The sequence below is a fragment of the Salvelinus fontinalis genome, chromosome 3, assembly GCF_029448725.1.
Source record: "Salvelinus fontinalis isolate EN_2023a chromosome 3, ASM2944872v1, whole genome shotgun sequence".
Taxonomy (NCBI): domain Eukaryota; kingdom Metazoa; phylum Chordata; class Actinopteri; order Salmoniformes; family Salmonidae; genus Salvelinus; species Salvelinus fontinalis.
The window spans coordinates 37,963,986-37,982,287 of record NC_074667.1 but is presented as its reverse complement, the minus strand read 5'-3'; the positions used below and the strand labels follow the sequence as shown (position 1 = coordinate 37,982,287).

The 18,302-nt window shown below is 43.6% G+C and overlaps 1 protein-coding gene across 1 annotated transcript; it reads right to left on the bottom strand.

The window, feature by feature from the left end:
• Positions 1–61: 61 nt before the first annotated feature.
• LOC129847147 (protein polybromo-1-like) lies at positions 62–16,565 on the bottom strand. The gene is made up of 30 exons (XM_055914964.1): positions 16,459–16,565; positions 15,704–15,855; positions 15,362–15,459; positions 15,108–15,255; positions 14,788–14,937; positions 14,489–14,605; positions 14,328–14,396; positions 14,134–14,232; positions 13,964–14,049; positions 13,770–13,855; positions 13,395–13,611; positions 10,422–10,563; positions 7,195–7,295; positions 6,726–7,005; positions 6,410–6,512; positions 5,644–6,283; positions 5,276–5,487; positions 4,902–5,087; positions 4,406–4,563; positions 4,016–4,267; positions 3,764–3,909; positions 3,498–3,655; positions 3,142–3,325; positions 2,688–2,937; positions 2,257–2,458; positions 2,061–2,132; positions 1,446–1,604; positions 1,078–1,115; positions 745–943; positions 62–468 (listed from the first exon to the last, which is right to left on the bottom strand). The coding sequence occupies exons 2-30, from the start codon at positions 15,842–15,844 to the stop codon at positions 305–307; spliced, it is 4,857 nt and encodes a 1,618-aa protein (XP_055770939.1). The 5' UTR covers positions 15,845–15,855; positions 16,459–16,565; the 3' UTR covers positions 62–304.
• Positions 16,566–18,302: the final 1,737 nt, after the last annotated feature.

Sequence of the window (18,302 nt, the reverse complement as noted above, 5' to 3'; positions counted from 1 at the left end):
GCCCACTAGAATGTTCCATATTACAGCACAAATACTAAATTAGCAGTCAAGAACAAGTCCATTCTTCATTTTTTATGAAAACGTTTATCCATCACAGAGAAACATTTAATACAATAATAATGCACTTGTTAGAACAATTAAGATGCAAATACAAAACAGCTTGAACAGAGTAAGCAAGCTCATTTAACCATTCTACAAACGAATGACAACTCTAACATAACATTAACACTTTTTTAAGTTTAGTTTAAATGAGCCTAAACCCCCTTTCCTGTCTGACAGTGTAAGGAGCAGTGGCTCAGACATTCTACAGGTTGTACGTCTGGCGGATGTTCATTGTGTCACGCAGCATCAGGTCTCGCAGGCGCCACAGTGCGTCCGCCATGGTGGAATGGGCGCCCTTGCTCTTCAGCCAATGGGACGGCAGCCGGCTCTCCTGCTCTTTGGTCAGCCGCACATCTTTCTTTCGAGCTGCTCAAACATGTCCACATACAGAACACATACACAAGGTCATCACACTCACACACTTCTGCTCTGATCTTAATGCAAACATTCATCATGGGAAATTATACATGCATTCACGATACACTATGCAGGTGAATCGATAAATTACAATACTGTCTGTATATACATTTTTCTGTTATTCAATAAGGTAATTTACTGATAAATCAATCTCTGACATGTTATATAAGTGATTTGTAGATTTGTTGTGGTGTAAATCACTTTCTTTCAGTGAGGAGAACTCACCTGAGAGAGTTTGGTCCCACTTGCTGATGGTGGAGGACTCTGCATTGAGTCCCTCAATGTACTTCAGGTACGCCTCCGAATGGAGCAGGCGCTGGGGCTTGGGTGGCGGGGCTACAAATATGGGTGTTGAGGGCTGCTGGAGGGCAGGCTGGCCCTGTCCTGGATAGGGTGGCGGGGCCTGCTGCCCAAGACCAATCATCTAAAAAAGCATCAAGGGCCTCTTTACTTCTCATACTCAAATACAGATGTGAGTAATGATGCGAGTAATAAAATAACAAACATTTACAGTCTATGTGCTTTTCTTAAATACAATTGTATAGAAGTGTAGATTACCTGGGATCCATAGGCTCCAGGAGCACCCGTGTTGACACCTGTAAGGAAGGCATCAACAGTCACAGAGTGCTCCAGACCACAGCTGTCAGCAGCTGGCCATCTTGGATTGTGTTATGTACTACTGACTTTACTACTGCTCTTTTAAGAGAAAGACCAATTTGGGCCATTACAGCCTCTCAGCAACAATCTGCATTCAAGATAAGGGTACTTCAGAGAATACATGACCCTGTTGATGAATCACTCAGCGACTGAGTATCACTACCGGACCTCAGCCTACGTTACAGGTAGCCCCTCCAGTGAGTTAGAGTGGCATACAGGAAGCATCTGCAGTGGCGTGGCAGGTAGGGTGGCTGTGAAAGTGCTCTTACCCGGGTATGGCATGCCAGGGAACCCAGGGATGCCTGGCATTAGGTGATGATGGGGCAAGAGAGGCAACCTCATGTGATGTGGTGGCATGCCAGTCATACTAAACATGCCGTCAACTAGGTCCTGCAGCATCATGTGTGGCATATATGTACCCATCATGCCTTTGGGGAGGAGGGTATAGCAACAGATGCATGCATCAGTGCGACATGCAACTGCAACTAGCTAGCAGAGATCATGCACTAGCTAAATGACTAAACATCAATCTAGATTTAGGATATTTGATATTCCATAATCAGACATTCATACACATGTAATTCATTCACAAATCACAAGCACTACTTGAATCAGACTGATGGTAGAATGATGCAGTGAAACTGGCAAGCTTCTAAATAAATGTTGAAGCAGTGTATCATTGGAAAGAGGGGAAAGTACAGTACTAGAATAAAGATTAGTAATGAAGAAATTAAAAAGGTACAGCTTCTTATTGCAGCTCCAAGTGTCCCCAGGGGGGTGCATCCCCCTCTGTTATGGGATACCTGACACATGTCATGCTGGGATAAAGCAACACCATGGGGGTCGGGGGAGGAACCACCCCCATCAGAGCCCTACTGGGGTACCTGCTCTAGGGAAAGCCAGCTGCTGGGCTGCCCTCTCCCGCTCCTGCTGCTCGGCCACTTTAGCTGCTCGCTCTGCAAACACAACAAACACACACACATACTATTACAACTTTTTGCAAGGGAATTTGCAGAGATACTACTGCAAGGGGCATTGAACAAACTACCACAGTTTAAGTACATTTGTAAGAACTTTTACCCTCATACTCAGCTTTCTTGGGAGACTCCAGGTTCCTCCACTCGGTGCCCACCAGACGGCTGAGTTCCCCGAAGGAGAAGTCTGGGTGCTGCGCCTTGATGACCGCTCGCATCTCACTGCTGAACAGGATGTAGCCACTCATGTTAATCTTCCTCTTGGAGCCCTCCTTCTTGGACATCCCCTTCATGGACTTGGGAGTGGACTGCAGTCAAGTAAGGGAGAGTGTGTCATGTCATCTCTCTACTGTCATTGCTATACACACCACCAACTGGATGGCTAAGAGGCCTTTTTCTTGAATCTCACCTTGAACATGCAAATAATTTGACACATGTTTTGCTTCAATCAGGATGCATGCGATTCAGTTGACACATCTTTATCAGGGTGCGACGATCTTACCAATAACTTTTGAGACAAATGTAAAAGAGCTTTACCTTCACAACATGACCACACATTTGCCCAGTGTATGTTGCTGCTCTGACCTGTGGAGGGGTGTAAGGCATGTCCATGTCGCTGCCTGCCATGGGACTCTGGAGCTGAGGTATGGAGGTGTCTCCCAGCTCCCCATCATCCTCCCCCAGGTCCTCCAACTCCTCATCTGTCATGTCGGCAAACTTGGCCTCCAGCACTGCGATCTTCCTGTCCAGCAGAGGGGATGGCTCCTTCTGGGGCACGATCAGCTTCCTGTACGGGACACGTGGAGTAGACTGCAATTACACCTGGGTGTTGAGTTCTGTTCTACCTTAACTAAAAGGATAGTTTTTGACTGACTCCGAACTCCCACTTTCAGGGTCACTCAATTCTGCTTTACTACGTTGTGGAATGGTTTCTAACTATTGCTGATTATGCGACAGTATCTTGAGGCACGTAAAAAGTCAAGCCACTCACCTGAAGTAATAGATCTCGTCCTCCACCACCTTCCCAGAGAGGGAGAAGCGCTTCAGGCCCTTGAACTTCTTCATCTGTTTGTCACTCTCGATGTAGCGACTCTCACAAAGCAGAACGTCCTCCTCAGGCACTTCAGTGGGCCGGCACGAAAGGTACTCCTTGAAGGAGGACACCGCACACTTCCCTGTGGAACAAGTCAACAGAGAGGGATATAAGCATGGCAAATGCCCAGTGAAATACAATCAACCCATGCACTTAAACTTGTTTTTCTTCTCAACATTTGAAAATAACATTGCATATCAACCCAATAATAGGGTCTGTCAAAAGGTGAAACTATGTCAGGGCAGAGAGAATACCTATGATACAGGTCATGGGGCAAGACTCCTCCAGGTTGCTAAGGAACACTTCCTTCTTGTAGAACATCCTGGTGGGCTCGTGTTCTGTCTCCTCTGGGTGGATGAAAATGGGCCCAAAGAAGTAGGCCGCTCCGTCCCGCATCCACATCTTCTCAATCCTGGCAGATAAAAATAAAACCCACTTTATTCAACTAAATAAATAATCACTATATATCAAGCAACATCCCATTTTGGATATTGTGTCTGTAGAGTTGTATTTACCCTACCTGCCTACTCGGTGGCGCACTAGTCCATGTGAGCGAATATAGATGCAGTCTCCCACTTTCAGCCAGCTGTCATTGTAGCAGAGCTGCTCATAGTACTGGCAGCCTGGCTCCCCATTGGTCATGTCCAGGATTACATCCTCCCTCTCCTACACATACACACGCAGTATGGTTGTCTTTGTTTGCACTCTGTTGGATCACATATTAATCCAATTTAATCTCATTCCAATTGCACAAGGTTTTCTAACCACTCACCTTATCCATAGTGTCCAAGGCTTTGCCCTCTTCTTGTATCTCTGCAGGCTTCTCTTCTTCTTGCTTAGGGGCAAACATGGATGCAACCCGGACTACAGGCAACGGTACGCCCCGAGGGACAAACCTAACGGAGCTCAGGGGCATGGTCCACATCTTGATCTTCTTGAAGGACTTGGTCTTGGCTGAGTAGCGAGACTCACAGACATACACATCGTCTGCCCTGAAGCCCTCTGGGTGAAGCTTAAAGTAGTCCTGGGATCAGTTACAAAACAAAAGCCAAGGCCAATGATTCACTTGAAACGTTTTATGCATTCACTTGAAACGTTTTCTGCTTCAACCATATTAGAAAGAGCTGGAACATGAACATGGAAATAGAAAAGAGCTTAGTACCTTAACAAACATGACAACACATTTGCCCAGTATCTTGCTGACAGGAATCTTGTTGAAGTAGTCGCTCTTGAAGACCTCCTTCTCCAGGAACTTCCGTGTAGCGAGATGGAAGGTTTCATTCGGCCTGTAGAACCAGCAGCCATACAGCCACTTCTCACCTGGAATGGGGAGGGAAGTACACATTTACATTTAAGTCATTTAGCAGACGCTCTTATCCAGAGCGACTTACAAATTGGAAAGTTCATACATATTCATCCCGGTCCCCCCGTGGGAATTGAACCCTGGTGAACCTTGGTACACAGAGCAATACTATTACAAAAGGACAGCACAATTGATTCATCATGTGTGCATGCTTTTTGAAGCAGTCAAACTGAACACATATACAGCAAAATGAATGATTGAATGTGACAAGTCGGACCATTTCCACAACAAAATGTCAATAGAATACAGAATCACTACTAATGCTTTTCAGTAGTGGCTGTGCAAAGCCACCAACCTGCATCATCCTGCCACAGGCGCTCAATGCAGACGATATGTGGCTGCAGGTTGGGCTCAGCAGGCTCCACGTACACATAGTCTCCCACGTGGTACATGCTGTCTTTGAAGCTGCAGTCCTGGCTGTAGGTACGCTGGAGACCAGACTGCCACGCCCCTCCAGCAGGGTCCTCACTCTTCTCAGCTTCTGTGGGTTCACGACTCAACTCAGTTAGTCAGTCAATAAATACTATTTCATAGGGGCATAATGATGACTAAAGCCCTATAACTGATGCCACTGGGTAACTGTTGTTGACACTGCTTTGATTGGTGGGATAGGTATATCTATCTGCCTTGCTACAAGTTGCTAGGTTCAGAGTGTCAGTGAGAGCATACCTTTTTTCTCCTCCTCCCTCTTGAGCTTGTCCTCCTCTATCTCCTTGGGCAGCTTCTCCTTCTTCTCCTTCTCCACGTCGCTGTGCAGGTGTTTGGAGGTGTAGCTGAGGGCGGGGGTGAGCAGGATCTCTCCATTCTTACACAGCTCATCTCGGATCCGGATGAAGAACTGTTGCAGCTCCACCGCATCCTCAAAGATCTCAGAGTCCGTCCTGGAGTGACAATCACATATTTCTCCCAGGGTAATTTCATAGGATGTTCTAACTGTTAAATGCACAGAAATCAGCTCTATGGTTGATATTACTCAAATATTGCAGAGAGAAAATAAAAGAGAAAATGGCAAACACTGTTTCCTAATTGTGCCCCACCTGTGCATGCGCCTGGCCTTCTCCAGCACCTCAAACATGTGATCCTGAAACACGTCCAGTCTCTTGTAGCGCCCCCGGTCCACGTTAGCTCTGATGATCTCAAAGTTGAGCGGCGGTCTGTCGGGGCTGCTGGGGTCAGTAGCGGGGATCTCAGCCAGCGAGTCGCTGTAGCAACGCCCCTCGTCATCCTGGTGACCAAGCACGGAGACGAAGAGGCTGCGGATGAGCTCCTGGATGAGGCGGGCCACGTCGGGCACATGGGCGTCCTCGCCTCCCTCCAGGTCCCGGCGGGTCTCCAGCAGAACACGGTGCAGCACAAGAGCGTCGCGGTAGATCAGAGACTCTGGCTCGTTGTAGGTGCAGGCATTGTTGAACATCAGCACCAGGTCCTCCACTAGCGCGTCCACATCCTGGTACTTGTTGGCCAGCATGTGGCTCCTGACCTTTTCCATGTCCACGGGCTTCTTGATGGCGATGTAGTAGTTGGGCAGTTCGGCGCGCGACGGAAGCCGCAGGAAGATGGTGCTGAGGCGGCGGCCACGCTTGTCTGTGAAGTTCTTCACCGCCTCGTACAGCTCGTTCAGCTTCTGCTGCAGGGGGGTCAGGTACTTGGACTTCTTAGGCGTGATGCCACTCTTCCCTGGAATTACAGAGAGTGTGTGTGTATTATTATTTTGGGGATGAAGTGATAATACGAAATGACTAGACTAAAATGACATCCATGTACTGTATCTGAATTATTTAAGCCAAAATGTCAGCAACGTACTTATTTTCAACTTTGGTGACATGTCATCATCGTCAGGCGTTGGGCCAAGATCCCTCCGTTTGTCTTTTATGACTTTCTCCAGGACGTTGGCATCGTTATAGACCTGGAACAACGCCAAGTGTTCAGTGGCAAAATTGAGGGGCATTTAGAGCTAAAGACATAGTTGCTGCACGGCATACCGCTGACATTATGGAAATGTAGTGTCTATCTTAGGAATCATGGTTCATGATTAAAGGTAAGACACTAGTACGTTACTGCTAAATAACCTAGTATGCACACTTCGTTGCCCTGAGTCTGACCCCTGTTGGCCCATCACCTGTGAGCCCTCCTCGTTGTAGTGGCGTGCGTTGCGGAACATGAGCTTCATGTCCTCCAGCAGAGCTTCCTCTGTCATGTACTTCTCAGAGCGGATGTTGTGGTCGATGATCCTCAGGTCCACGGGCTCCAGGATGATCTTGTAGTAGTCCGGGTAGTCCTTCTTGGAAGGCTTGATCATGAAGAGCTCACAGAGCCTCCGGCCTGTGCCCATCTCCCGGGCCTCCGTCACTGCGGAGTACAGGGCTTTCATCCGGTTCTTCTTGGTGTTCTTCTTATGGCTGGTGGTCACAGGGGTGTGGGTTAGTTAAAAGAAGGAAACATTGCCTTGAAGGATCAATAAAAAACAATGCAATGATATTGTGGCCAAAACAATCATTTTATAAACCAAAAGTACAGGGACTTTTTTGCAGAAGTAGCCTGGCATGTACTATTACCTCTGCTGAGAAGGTTAAATAAGAAGTGCGTACCTCTTCCTCTTAGTGCTGCCAGTATCAGACATGGTAGAAGAGAGCATGCTGTCCCCATCCATGCTGTCGTCCTCCCTCCTCAATAGCTCTGTTCTCTTTAGCTAGGAAAACCACACACACACACACACAATATCAACCAGCTGCTCTTCCTCCCACACGTTCATGAATATAAACTACCACCTCTAACTCTCCCCATCTCTCTCTTTAACATATCTCCACTTACACAAAAGTAGTGCACTCAGACATAAAAGCCATCATGGTTTGGCAGGTCCACTATTTCATCTTCTATCTTTTGATAGGTACAACATGCAACTATCCACCGAATAAATGATTGCAACCAAGTACAGTACATAGAGAACACTGCCCAAGACACTATTGCATAGTAACACAGGTGTGAGTCAGACCTAATCAATGTTTAAAGGTCCCGTACAGACAGAGACAGTGAGTCAGACGTAATCAATGTTTAAAGGTCCCATACAGTCATCCTATTTCCCAAGTAAAAGTAGCCTTTGAATGACCAAAACAACATCCATAATATTTTTACACTATTAAAATGCTCAGATTTGAAGAAAATGTACCTTCTCTCAACTATCAGGAAGCCTGAAAGAACAGGCTGTGTGGGCGGGGAGCTTATATTCATGAGCTCGCCTTGACTGACAGTTCTTTGAAACAACCTTGTGGTCATTGCCAGGTAACAAGGTAAATAATGGGCCATGTCATTGATGACAAGATAAACAATTGGTAACATGTAATTCCGAGCCTAAATAGTATCCCACTGGGCACACACTGGTTGAATCAACGTTGTTTCCATGTCATTTCAATGAAATTACGTTGAACCAACGTGGAATATTCGTTGAATTGACATCGGTGCCCAGTGGGATACCTTAACCCATTTTCTCTGCAAAATGCTCTCATGGTCAACAGAGCTGATCATGGACTGTTGGATATCAGACAAACAGCAGCAATACACAATTGCATTTCTATTGTTTTGTAAATAATTACAGAATAAAGTTCACTGATACACTTCTTCACAATAATTAGTCATTACATGAAAACAGCATACAATAAGTGTACTGGACAATTTATTGGTGCCTCTGCATTATAAATGACAATATGTTCAGAATTGTACGCATTGATCAGACATTTATTTATTTACAATAGGCCAGCATTGCCTAAATATTGATCAACATGAACACTCATGAGAAATAAAGGCGAGAAATAATGGTGAGACATCATTTGACATAACAAAAAGTATTAGAGCCATAAGCCTAATTTAGTCACCCGGCCGCCCTACAGTGTGTAGGACCCAGTGATTCGTGCAATTTGTAACACTCCCGACCAAATGCTTGAACAAAAACATATGTACAAGTGAATTACTTAGGCTTTAGGAAATACAACCAACTACAGAGATTGATAGGAAGCGTGAGAGGAGGGGGACCCATGTACCCGCTTCAATTAAGCAGGCTTAAGTCACCCACAAGATTGAAGCGGGAGACAAATTCAGGCATGGCCTCCTTGTCAGGCCTCTCACACTGGGCAGACAGGGGTCCTGGGATGGACAGCTCACACAGCTTCCCCACATACGGCGCTGGTTCAAGGATGACCTCGTTGAAGAGGAGATCCAGGAGCCTGTCTACGTAGCCTGTATTGTTTTTGAAAAGGGAAATGTTTGTTAAATGGGTAGTGAATTTCATTTCCTTTTATTTACCGTTCTGAGTTATAATGCTATAAATTCATTGATGGAGTGATCTACTTATTCTACAATGTGTTTTTTGGTGTTTTTGAAGTACTGAATTTGATATATGCAATATTTGGTCGTGCACCTTTTTTGAAACTTTTCTATGCCTGAAATGCTCAATTGATTTTAAATGAATAACTATGACTTACAGTATGTTGGGTCTGTCTTCACAGGCTTCACAGCATACCCCCCTTCTTTGCCTTGGGAAAGCTGATTTTGTATTACAGCATTCCTGATGCAGTGGTTGCCTGGGAAGCTGTGCAGAAGGAGTGGATGTTGAATTTTCTAAAATGTCTATCATGACAGCTTGATGATAGTGGAAAGACAAATGGAGAGGGAATTAGCCTGTAAGACAACAACCCACACAATGGAATGGCAAAATGGGATTTTCAGGGTTAAATTACAAATACTATACACACCGTAACTCCTTAGTGGACAACCTTCCTTCGTGCCAGCTGTGCGCTGGCAGTTCTAAGACTCAATGTTGGGGGCTTAGGGATGGAAAAACCAAAACCATATAGTGACTATCAGGTGTGTTATGGAAAATATATAATTCACAAGTCAAAGCAGCCACAGCCGCATTATCTAACGTTAGACCCTCGAACCCCCCAAAATGTTGGCTACCGTGTCAGACTCATCAAACTCTAATACTTACATCATGGTCAGCGCTTGCAAGATCCACTGTCAATGATGGTACAGAATCCGTCTTCAGGATTAGCTTCCTGGCAAGACCTATCGAATGTTCTCCCCAATTGATAAAGTAACTTCACACTAAATGTGCACTGCACACGCGTGACATGATCATAATTTTCGGTGCAGCCTGTCCACCCGAAATGAAAAGCAGCCATTGCTGTCAGATGTCTTCATAAAAATAGTGTAAGTTTAATTTTACACTATGGAATCCAGTCACAACACAGTGTGCTTTTGACGGCATGCTGGTAAGTAGATTGCTAGCTAACAGTCACACCACAGATTAAAGGTTACCAGTATCTTTGGTTGTATGTTCTGCGTAGGCGCACATGTGATGCCGGTTTTAAGGCGGTACATATTTAAATGAGTTAAGACGATAAGACGCTACCTTTATATGACGTTGCATAAAGCCGGAAGTAAATCCTTGGTAATTCCTGAATCCAAGTGTTTGACACATAGGGAGGGAACCAGTAACTTTATGATCAAACTTGATCAATGTACCAGCTACAGTCAGTTTTCATACTACTTTGAACTGGTTCCATTCAAATATCATCCAATTTGATGAAAAACAAGATTTTCAATGTCTGGGACCTATAACACTAGAGAGGCCTGAGAGACCAGATTGCCTAAACAGCAGTACCATCTCATTGTTAGTTAATACTCCAGCAATGTTACACCCAATAATCACCAAAGGATACTTTACAGCCCACTAAAAACCATACAGATATTGATACACAACTACAGCAGAGCTTGGGTTTGAACTTGAGTTTCAGCATTGGCAGCTCATACACCCACTGACCTGCTGAATGTGCTGGAGTTTCAGCACACGCTTATAGATAGAGGAATGAGGCACATTGTAGCGCTTGGCGTTCTCAAACATCAGAGTGAGGTCGGCGTCTAGCTGATCAACACTCTCATACTCGTTGTTCTTCATCTTGTTCCTGTGTGTGGGGAATTAAGGGCTCTCACATTTGGAAAAGGATAGGGTAGAAATACACTGTACAACTCATGCCATGTCATGCCACACAAAACATAGAGCAACTGATTTGAGAAAATTATGAAGCCTGAATAAAATGTTCAAGACATACACTACTGGTCAAAAGTTTTAGAACACCTACTCATTCAAGGGTTTTTCTTTATTTTTTTACTATTTTCTACATTTTAGAATGATAGTGAAGACATCAAAACTATAAAATAACACATATGGAATCATGTAGTAACCAAAAAACGGTTAAACAAATCAACATTTATTTTTTATATTTGAGATTCTTAAAATAGCCACACTTTCCCTTTGCACACTCTTGGTATTCTGTCAACCAGCTTCATGAGGTATCAACCTGGAATGCATTTCAATTAACAGGTGTGCCTTGTTAAAAGTTAACTTGTGGAATTTCTTTCCTTTTTAATGCGTTTGAACCAATCACTTGTGTTGTGACAAGAAGATATCCCTATTTGGTAAAAGACCAAGTCCATATTATGGCTAGAACAGCTCAAATAAGCAAAGAGAAATGACAGTCCATCATTACTTTAAGACATGAATGTCAGTCAATACGGAACATTTCAAGAACTTTGACAATTTCTTCAAGTGAAGTCGCAAAAATCATCAACCGCTATCATAAAACTGGCTTTCATGAGGACCGTCACAGGAATGGAAGACCCAGAGTTACCTCTGCTGCAGAGGATAAGTTCATTAGAGTTACCAGCCTCAGAAATTGCAGCCCAAATAAATGCTTCACAGAGTTCACGTAACAAACACATCTCAACATCAACTGTTCAGAGGAGACTGCGTGAATCAGGCCTTCGTGGTCAACTTTCTACAAAGTCAAAGAAACCACTACTAAAGGACACCAATAAAAAGAAGAGACTTGCTTGGGCCAAGAAACACAAGCAATGGACATTAGATCGGTGGAAATGTGTCCTTTGGTCTGGAGTCTGTGCTTTGGCAAAGTGGGTGGGGTTTTTCCTTCCTGTTTGGCCCTGTCCGGGGGTATCTTCGGATGGGGCCACAGTGTCTCCTGACCGCTCCTGTCTCAGCCTCCAGTATTTATGCTGCAGTAGTTTATGTGTCGGGGGGCTAGGGTCAGTTGGTTATACCTGGAGTACTTATCCTGTCTTATCCAGTGTCCTGTGTGAATTTAAGTATGCTCTCTCTAATTCTCTCGTTCTCTCTTTCTTTCTCTCTCTCTGAGAACCTGAGCCCTAGGACCATACGTCAGGGCAAACCGGGCATGATGACTCCTTGCTGTCCCCAGTCCACCTGGCCTTGCTGCTGTTCCAGTTTCAACTGCTCTGCCTGCGGTTATGGAACCCCTACCTGTCCCAGACCTGCTGCTTTCAACTCTTAATGATCGGCTATGAAAAGCCAACTGACTTTTATTCCTGATTATTATTTGACCATGCTTGTCATTTATGAACATTTTGACAATCTTGGCTCTCTCTAATTCTCTCCTTCTCTCTTTCTTTCTCTCTCTCGGAGGACCTGAGCCCTAGGACTATACGTCAGGACTACCGGGCATGATGACTCCTTGCTGTCCCCAGTTCGCCTGGCCTTGCTGCTATTCCAGTTTCAACTGTTCTGCCTGCGGTTATGGAACCGCCACCTGTCCCAGACCTGCTGTTTTCAACTCGTAATGATCGGCTATGAAAAGCCAACTGAAAATTATTCATGATTATTATTTGACCATGCTTGTCACTTATGAACATTTTGAACATCTTGGCATAGTTCTGTTATAATCTCCACCCGGCACAGCCAGAAGAGGACTGGCCACCCCTCATAGCCTGGTTCCTCTCTAGGTTTCTTCCTAGGTTTTGGCCTTTCTAGGGAGTTTTTCCTAGCCACCGTGCTTCTACACCTGCATTGCTTGCTGTTTGGGGTTTTAGGCTGGGTTTCTGTACAGCACTTCGAGATATTAGCTGATGTACGAAGGGCTATATAAAAAATAAACTTGAAATTTGAGTCCAAATTGGAGATTTTTGGTTCCAACCGCCGTGTCCTTGTGAGACACGGTGTGGGTGAACGGATGATCTCCGCATGTGTATTTCCCACCGTAAAGCATGGAGGAGGAGGTGTTATGGTGTGGGGGTGCTTTGCTGGTGACAGTGTCTGTGATTTATTTAGAATTCAAGGCACACTTAACCAGCATGCCTACCACAGCATTCTGCAGCGATACGCCATCCAATCTGGTTTGGGCTTAGTAGGACTATCACCTCCAGGCTGTGTAAGGGCTATTTTACCAAGGAGAGTGATAGAGTGCTGCATCAGATGACCTGACCTCCACAATCCCCTAACCTCAACCAAATTGAGATGGTTTGGAATGAGTCGGACCACAAAGTGAAGAAAAAGCAGCCAACAAGTGCTCAGCATATGTGGGAACTCCTTCAAGACTGTTGGAAAAGCATTCCAGGTGAAGCTGGTTGAGAGAATACCAAGAGTGAGCAAAGCTGTCATCAAGGCAAAGGGTGGCAACTTTGAAGAATCTCAAATATAAAATATATTTTGATTTGTTTAACACTTTTTTGGTTACTACATGATTCCATACATGTTATTTCATAGTTTTGATGTCTTCATTATTATTATACAATGTAGAAAGAAGTAAAAATAAAGAAAAACCCTTGAATTAGTAGGTGTTCTAAAACTTTTGACCGGTAGTGTACATCATGAAGACCAGATTACGTAAATCACACTTGCATGAATTTGTTTCAAATAACCTATTTTGTGGAACAGCACAATCTGCCATTTATTTAGCAGAGGTCCTTCCAATGGCTGGCCTACCTAATCTGGTGCAGGGAGATGGGCTGGCTGATCTGCTGGAAGTAGTCTGGGTAGTCTTTCCTGGAGGGCAGCTGGAGGAAGGGCTCGGAGATGAGCTGGCCCTGGCTGTTCCTGCCGCCACGCACAGCCTCGTACAGCTGGAAGATGGGGTTACTCATGTCCATGCTGTGGTGCATGCTCTCTGCCTCTGACTCCCCCTCGTCATAGTGGACAGACCCTGGGCAATGAGAGAGACAACTGATTCAGACAGATGAAGTCTGAAGTATTCTGACAAACCCTCATACACCAGTTTACTTTGCACTGCAATGTCCCCTCTGTTCTTTTATGTTCCTCCAAAACAGCTAAATTAGTGAAGTGAAGACCAATGAGACGTACCAGCCAGAATGCCATCGTCATCACTATCATACTGAAGAGCCATGGTAATAGCCGAGAGCCGGTCTCCCTGGGCTGACCTTCTGTTCCTGACACACACACAGCTGTTTAACTCATGGAAAAATGCTTCTAAATGTTGCATGTTGTTTGTTTGACTCGTAAATTCTACTTTCTACCATGTCTATGGTGTTACTTGCCTGATGCGAATACTGGACTTGATTGGTTCAGCATGCTCCATTTCTGTCTTTCTCTGTGCAAAGACCTTTTTGATGGTGTTGGCATCCTTAAATGAATAAGAATGAGAGAGTTATAACAAACAAAACTGACATAGAATTATGACTCAATTCTGAATGTGAGGACAGCATACCTTAAAAACTTGTGACCCAGGCTCATTGTACATTTTGGCATTCTTAGCCAGAAGATCTATATCTTTTGCCATGGCACCAACACTTCTGTAGTGGCTCATCTAAAAAATAAATAGACCAGTGATTTACTGTACGCACACTGTAGTGTTACTTTAACCCCTTACAGTACATTCAGTCAGATGGTTGGGTAGCATACCTGTATCTTCTGGGCAATGATTTTCAGATCTATTGGGTCCTTTATTATGGCATAATAGTCTGGGTATTGCTGAGGGGAAATAAATCAAACTGTATAATATATAAATATTAAGTCACAAAAACATGCAAAGGCCACAGTTTTGGAGATAATTGTTCTATTACCACTTTTGAGGGCAGTTTCTGGAATAGATCACTGACTAGATGCCCTGAGGGCTCGGAGAATGTCACCACAGCATCCAGCAGCTGCTCAAGGACCTCCTTCAAGCAATTGGGTGCATTCTGTCATTCAAAGTAAAAAAGAATCATAAGAAACACTTACAGTTCAACAGAGTGAACAGATATCTTCCATTCATTTGCCATTTTGTGCTATGTTTTGAAGGTTTACATGTACTACATGTGTGACAGGTTAGTCATCATGTAATAAAATAATTTTCATGCTACATCAGAAGTACTGGTGTTACCTCATCCTCATTTGACCCTCCAGGATTATTTTGTGCATCATCCCCATCCTCATCATCGTCATCATAATCCCCCCGCTGAACAAACTCATTCTTGGTACGCAGGTAGAGGTCCCACAGCTTGCAGGCTGCTCTGTACTCTGGAGAATCCGACTACAGACATGCAACACATCCCCTTTCATTTGGTTAATTCCAGGTTTTAGGCCCGAGACAGGGCATTTATTATGAAAACTCCTTCATACAAAACATGCCTTGTAAACATGATTTGTCTCGCCTAAAGAATCCAGTAAATGTGTTTATTATTACAGGGAGAGATACATTACCTTGTAGTACGCCTTTGCATTGTTGAATAAGAGCTGAAAGTCAGCCGTTATCTGCTCCACATCATCGTATTCCTCCATCTTCAGCTTCTGCTGGATCTTCATCATGTCAATGGGCTGAGTCACAACGTCATAGTAATCCGATTGATTCCTTCAACACAGAAAACACAATAGATAAGTTAATTTAATGAGGCTTATGTTCGTAGTAACGGAAACTCTTTTTTGTTTACCCATTCTATGTTAACCATCCTCTTTACCGTCTCTTGGGTGCTCTTATGAACAGCTCACATAACATTCTTCCCTGGTCATCCTTATAATCTCTGATTGTGTTGTACAATTCATGGCATACTGCAATCTGGAGGCAAAACATAGTAGATGAACACAAAACAATACAGGAAACAACAATGTTTATGAACACTCAAAAACTACACATGGGTTTGACTTGTGACTGTGGATTTAGAGTTCACAAAATGCAATAATTCATTTTTGGGGGAAGACATTATCCGAAAGCCATTACCAGAGAAGTCGAGTACACACAATATATTTGAATCGGAACGCAACGTTTCCACACACAAAAAAAAGCTGTTAACTGAACTTACTGGATCAACAGTGGGAATGTTTGAGGTTCTTCTCCTTTTCCGACCTACCGAAGATGCTGAGGATGAAGGCTGTCCATCGTCAAAGTCCCCCCCACTGACACTACTAGAGGGGGACGTAGCCCTTCTCCTTTTTGAGCCCATGAGTCTAATACCTGGAAAGAAGTAAAAGGAAAAATAACTACAGCATTTTAAGTCAATTTACCTAAAATGTGACAAATATTGTGGTAATATTGTATTAACATTATCATCAAAAGGGCGCTAACCCTGCTTCAACGCCATTACCTAGAATGTAATAAAGGCCCTGCTCAGTGTTTAGTGGTCCTCATTCGACGACTCTTCACTGTCAGATGAGGAGAGCAGTTGGGTGCTGATTTGACAGATGTCTGGGATAAAGCAGCTGTAGCCTAATGTGGTAATTTTATTCCAAATTTGCTGTGTCACCATTAACACTACTGGCAGATGAAAACATTCTTGTTTCTCTTTTGCTGCGAGATGACAGAGCCGTTGTGGCATTAATGACTTTACAGACAACGATGGTAAATCTTGCTTGCTAGCTGGCTAACAGTAATGTTACCTGGCTGGCCTCCTCAGCATCAATTACGGCAAGCTAGCTAACGTTAGCTAGCTAACGCTACCCATCATCTCCAGACACACAAAGACGATGCTGTGAATAATTAACTAAATAATTTACCACACTGATCGGTGAATAGTCATCGTTCAAAACTGCAAGATATTACATTTAGTCTCGTACAAACCTTAATATGTAGAAGAGAATGCAAACCATTCGCGAAAGCTGACAATTTTGAGAGAAAAAATTTGTGTGAACCTAGCAGCAGTGAAGACACAGCCGATCACTTCCGTTATAAACTTCAAAATAAAATCACTGATTGACTCGAATTTTACTTTAATGATTTGATCTATTCTAATCATTTTAGGCTGCGTTTACACAGTAAGCCAAACGTTGATATTTTACACAATTAGATCTGAAAAATATCTGATATGAAACGACCTGATGTGATTGGTCAAATGACCAATTAGTGGGAAAAAATATCAGAATTGGGCTGCCTGTGTAAACACAGCCAAAGACCACAATCTGCCTAGCTTTTATTTTGACTATTGTAGTAATTTTAGACCAAATCAAAGTTTATTGGTTGTGTACACACATTTCCCAATGTTATTGCAGTTGCAGCGAAATGCTTGTGTTTCTAGCAACAACAGTAATACTTAGCAATAAAAAAAATATATACATTATCCAGGATCATTTTCTAAAATAAGGTATATAGGATGAGCCATGACTAGAATACAGTATATACATATAAAGTGGGTGAAACAGTATGTAAACATTATTAAAGTGACCAGTGTTCAATGACTCTATGTCCATGTACGTAGGGCAACAGTCTCTAAGGTGCAAGGTAAAGTACAGTGTGGTAGCCGGCTACAACAGTGACTAAGGTTCAGGGCAGGGTACTGAGACCACAATCTGCCTAGCTTTTATTTGGACTATTTTAACCCTTATAGACCACAGTGGATAAAATGACATTGACAAGGGAACCTGATACAGTCATAATTAGATCAGCACTCCGACTCTGAGAAGCAGCCCATGTGCTCAAAACAGGGACACTCAAATCAAGAGGTTTTTTGGGGGGCTTTTATTTTGACAGTGGATTCCAAAAGTCACTTTTTAATTGTTGTTAGCTATTGCTTATTGTTGCCAGTATACAATACAACAGCCACAATTACATATTGCATAAATTAAAATTTTCTATAAAGAAAATAAAAGGTTTTCTTTCATCAGTGCAATCTAATGGGAATGGAAACTAGAGTGCAAAAGCAGACTTAATCAGACTTTTTTTTTTGTATTTGTATGGTCCAAAATCACTTACTGGAAAATGCATGAGAGGAAACTATGTTTTAGGCCCCAAACATTCCATTCTCCCATCAGTGATCCTCTGCTACTATACTGCTTTTTGTATATAGAGGATTCCCAACACCTTTGTCTCCTACCTCGGGTCTTCAGATGTTTGAAGAACGTCACAGAGAATATGATACCTGTTTGCCTGTTCAACATCTAGACAGCAGTGTAGTATTGTTGTTATAAAACCATATGCACAGATTTATTTTGTTTATGTCACTCCTAAACCTCAGGTACAAACCTGAGGTTTGTACGAAGCCTTTGCTCTAGGTCACAAATGCTGTATATTTTATCTTCAACCTTTGCCTTGCCCCGAGCAACCGCTAGCGCGCGCTGTTGTTGTTCTGGAAAATCCAGCCCTGTTTACATTAATGGAGTGGCAACTGATAGAGTTTCTGTATCCCAATTAGCACATCCTGAAACTATGGATATTTGATATGTTGGATGTGTTTGATACCATTCCATTAATTCCATTCCAGCCATTACAATGAGCCTGTTCCCCTATAGCTCCTCCCACCAGCCTCCACTGCTACATGCAGCTATTTAAGGGAAAAGAAAGGGAAAGACCAAATCAGTTGTACATCTGAATGCCATCAACTGAAATGTGTCTTCCGCATTTAACCCAACCCCTCTGAATGAGAGAGGTGCGGGGGGCTGCCTTAATCGACATCCACATCTTCGGCACCG

Coding starts and splice junctions, on each gene's coding strand:
- LOC129847147 (XM_055914964.1), bottom strand. CDS start 15,844: ATGGGCTCAAAAAGGAGAAGGGCTACGTCCCCCTCTAGTAGTGTCAGT. Junction 15,460..15,703: donor ACATTCCCACTGTTGATCCA/GTAAGTTCAGTT, acceptor TTTTGCCTCCAG/ATTGCAGTATGCCATGAATT. Junction 7,006..7,194: donor GGCAGCACTAAGAGGAAGAG/GTACGCACTTCT, acceptor TGTGACCACCAG/CCATAAGAAGAACACCAAGA.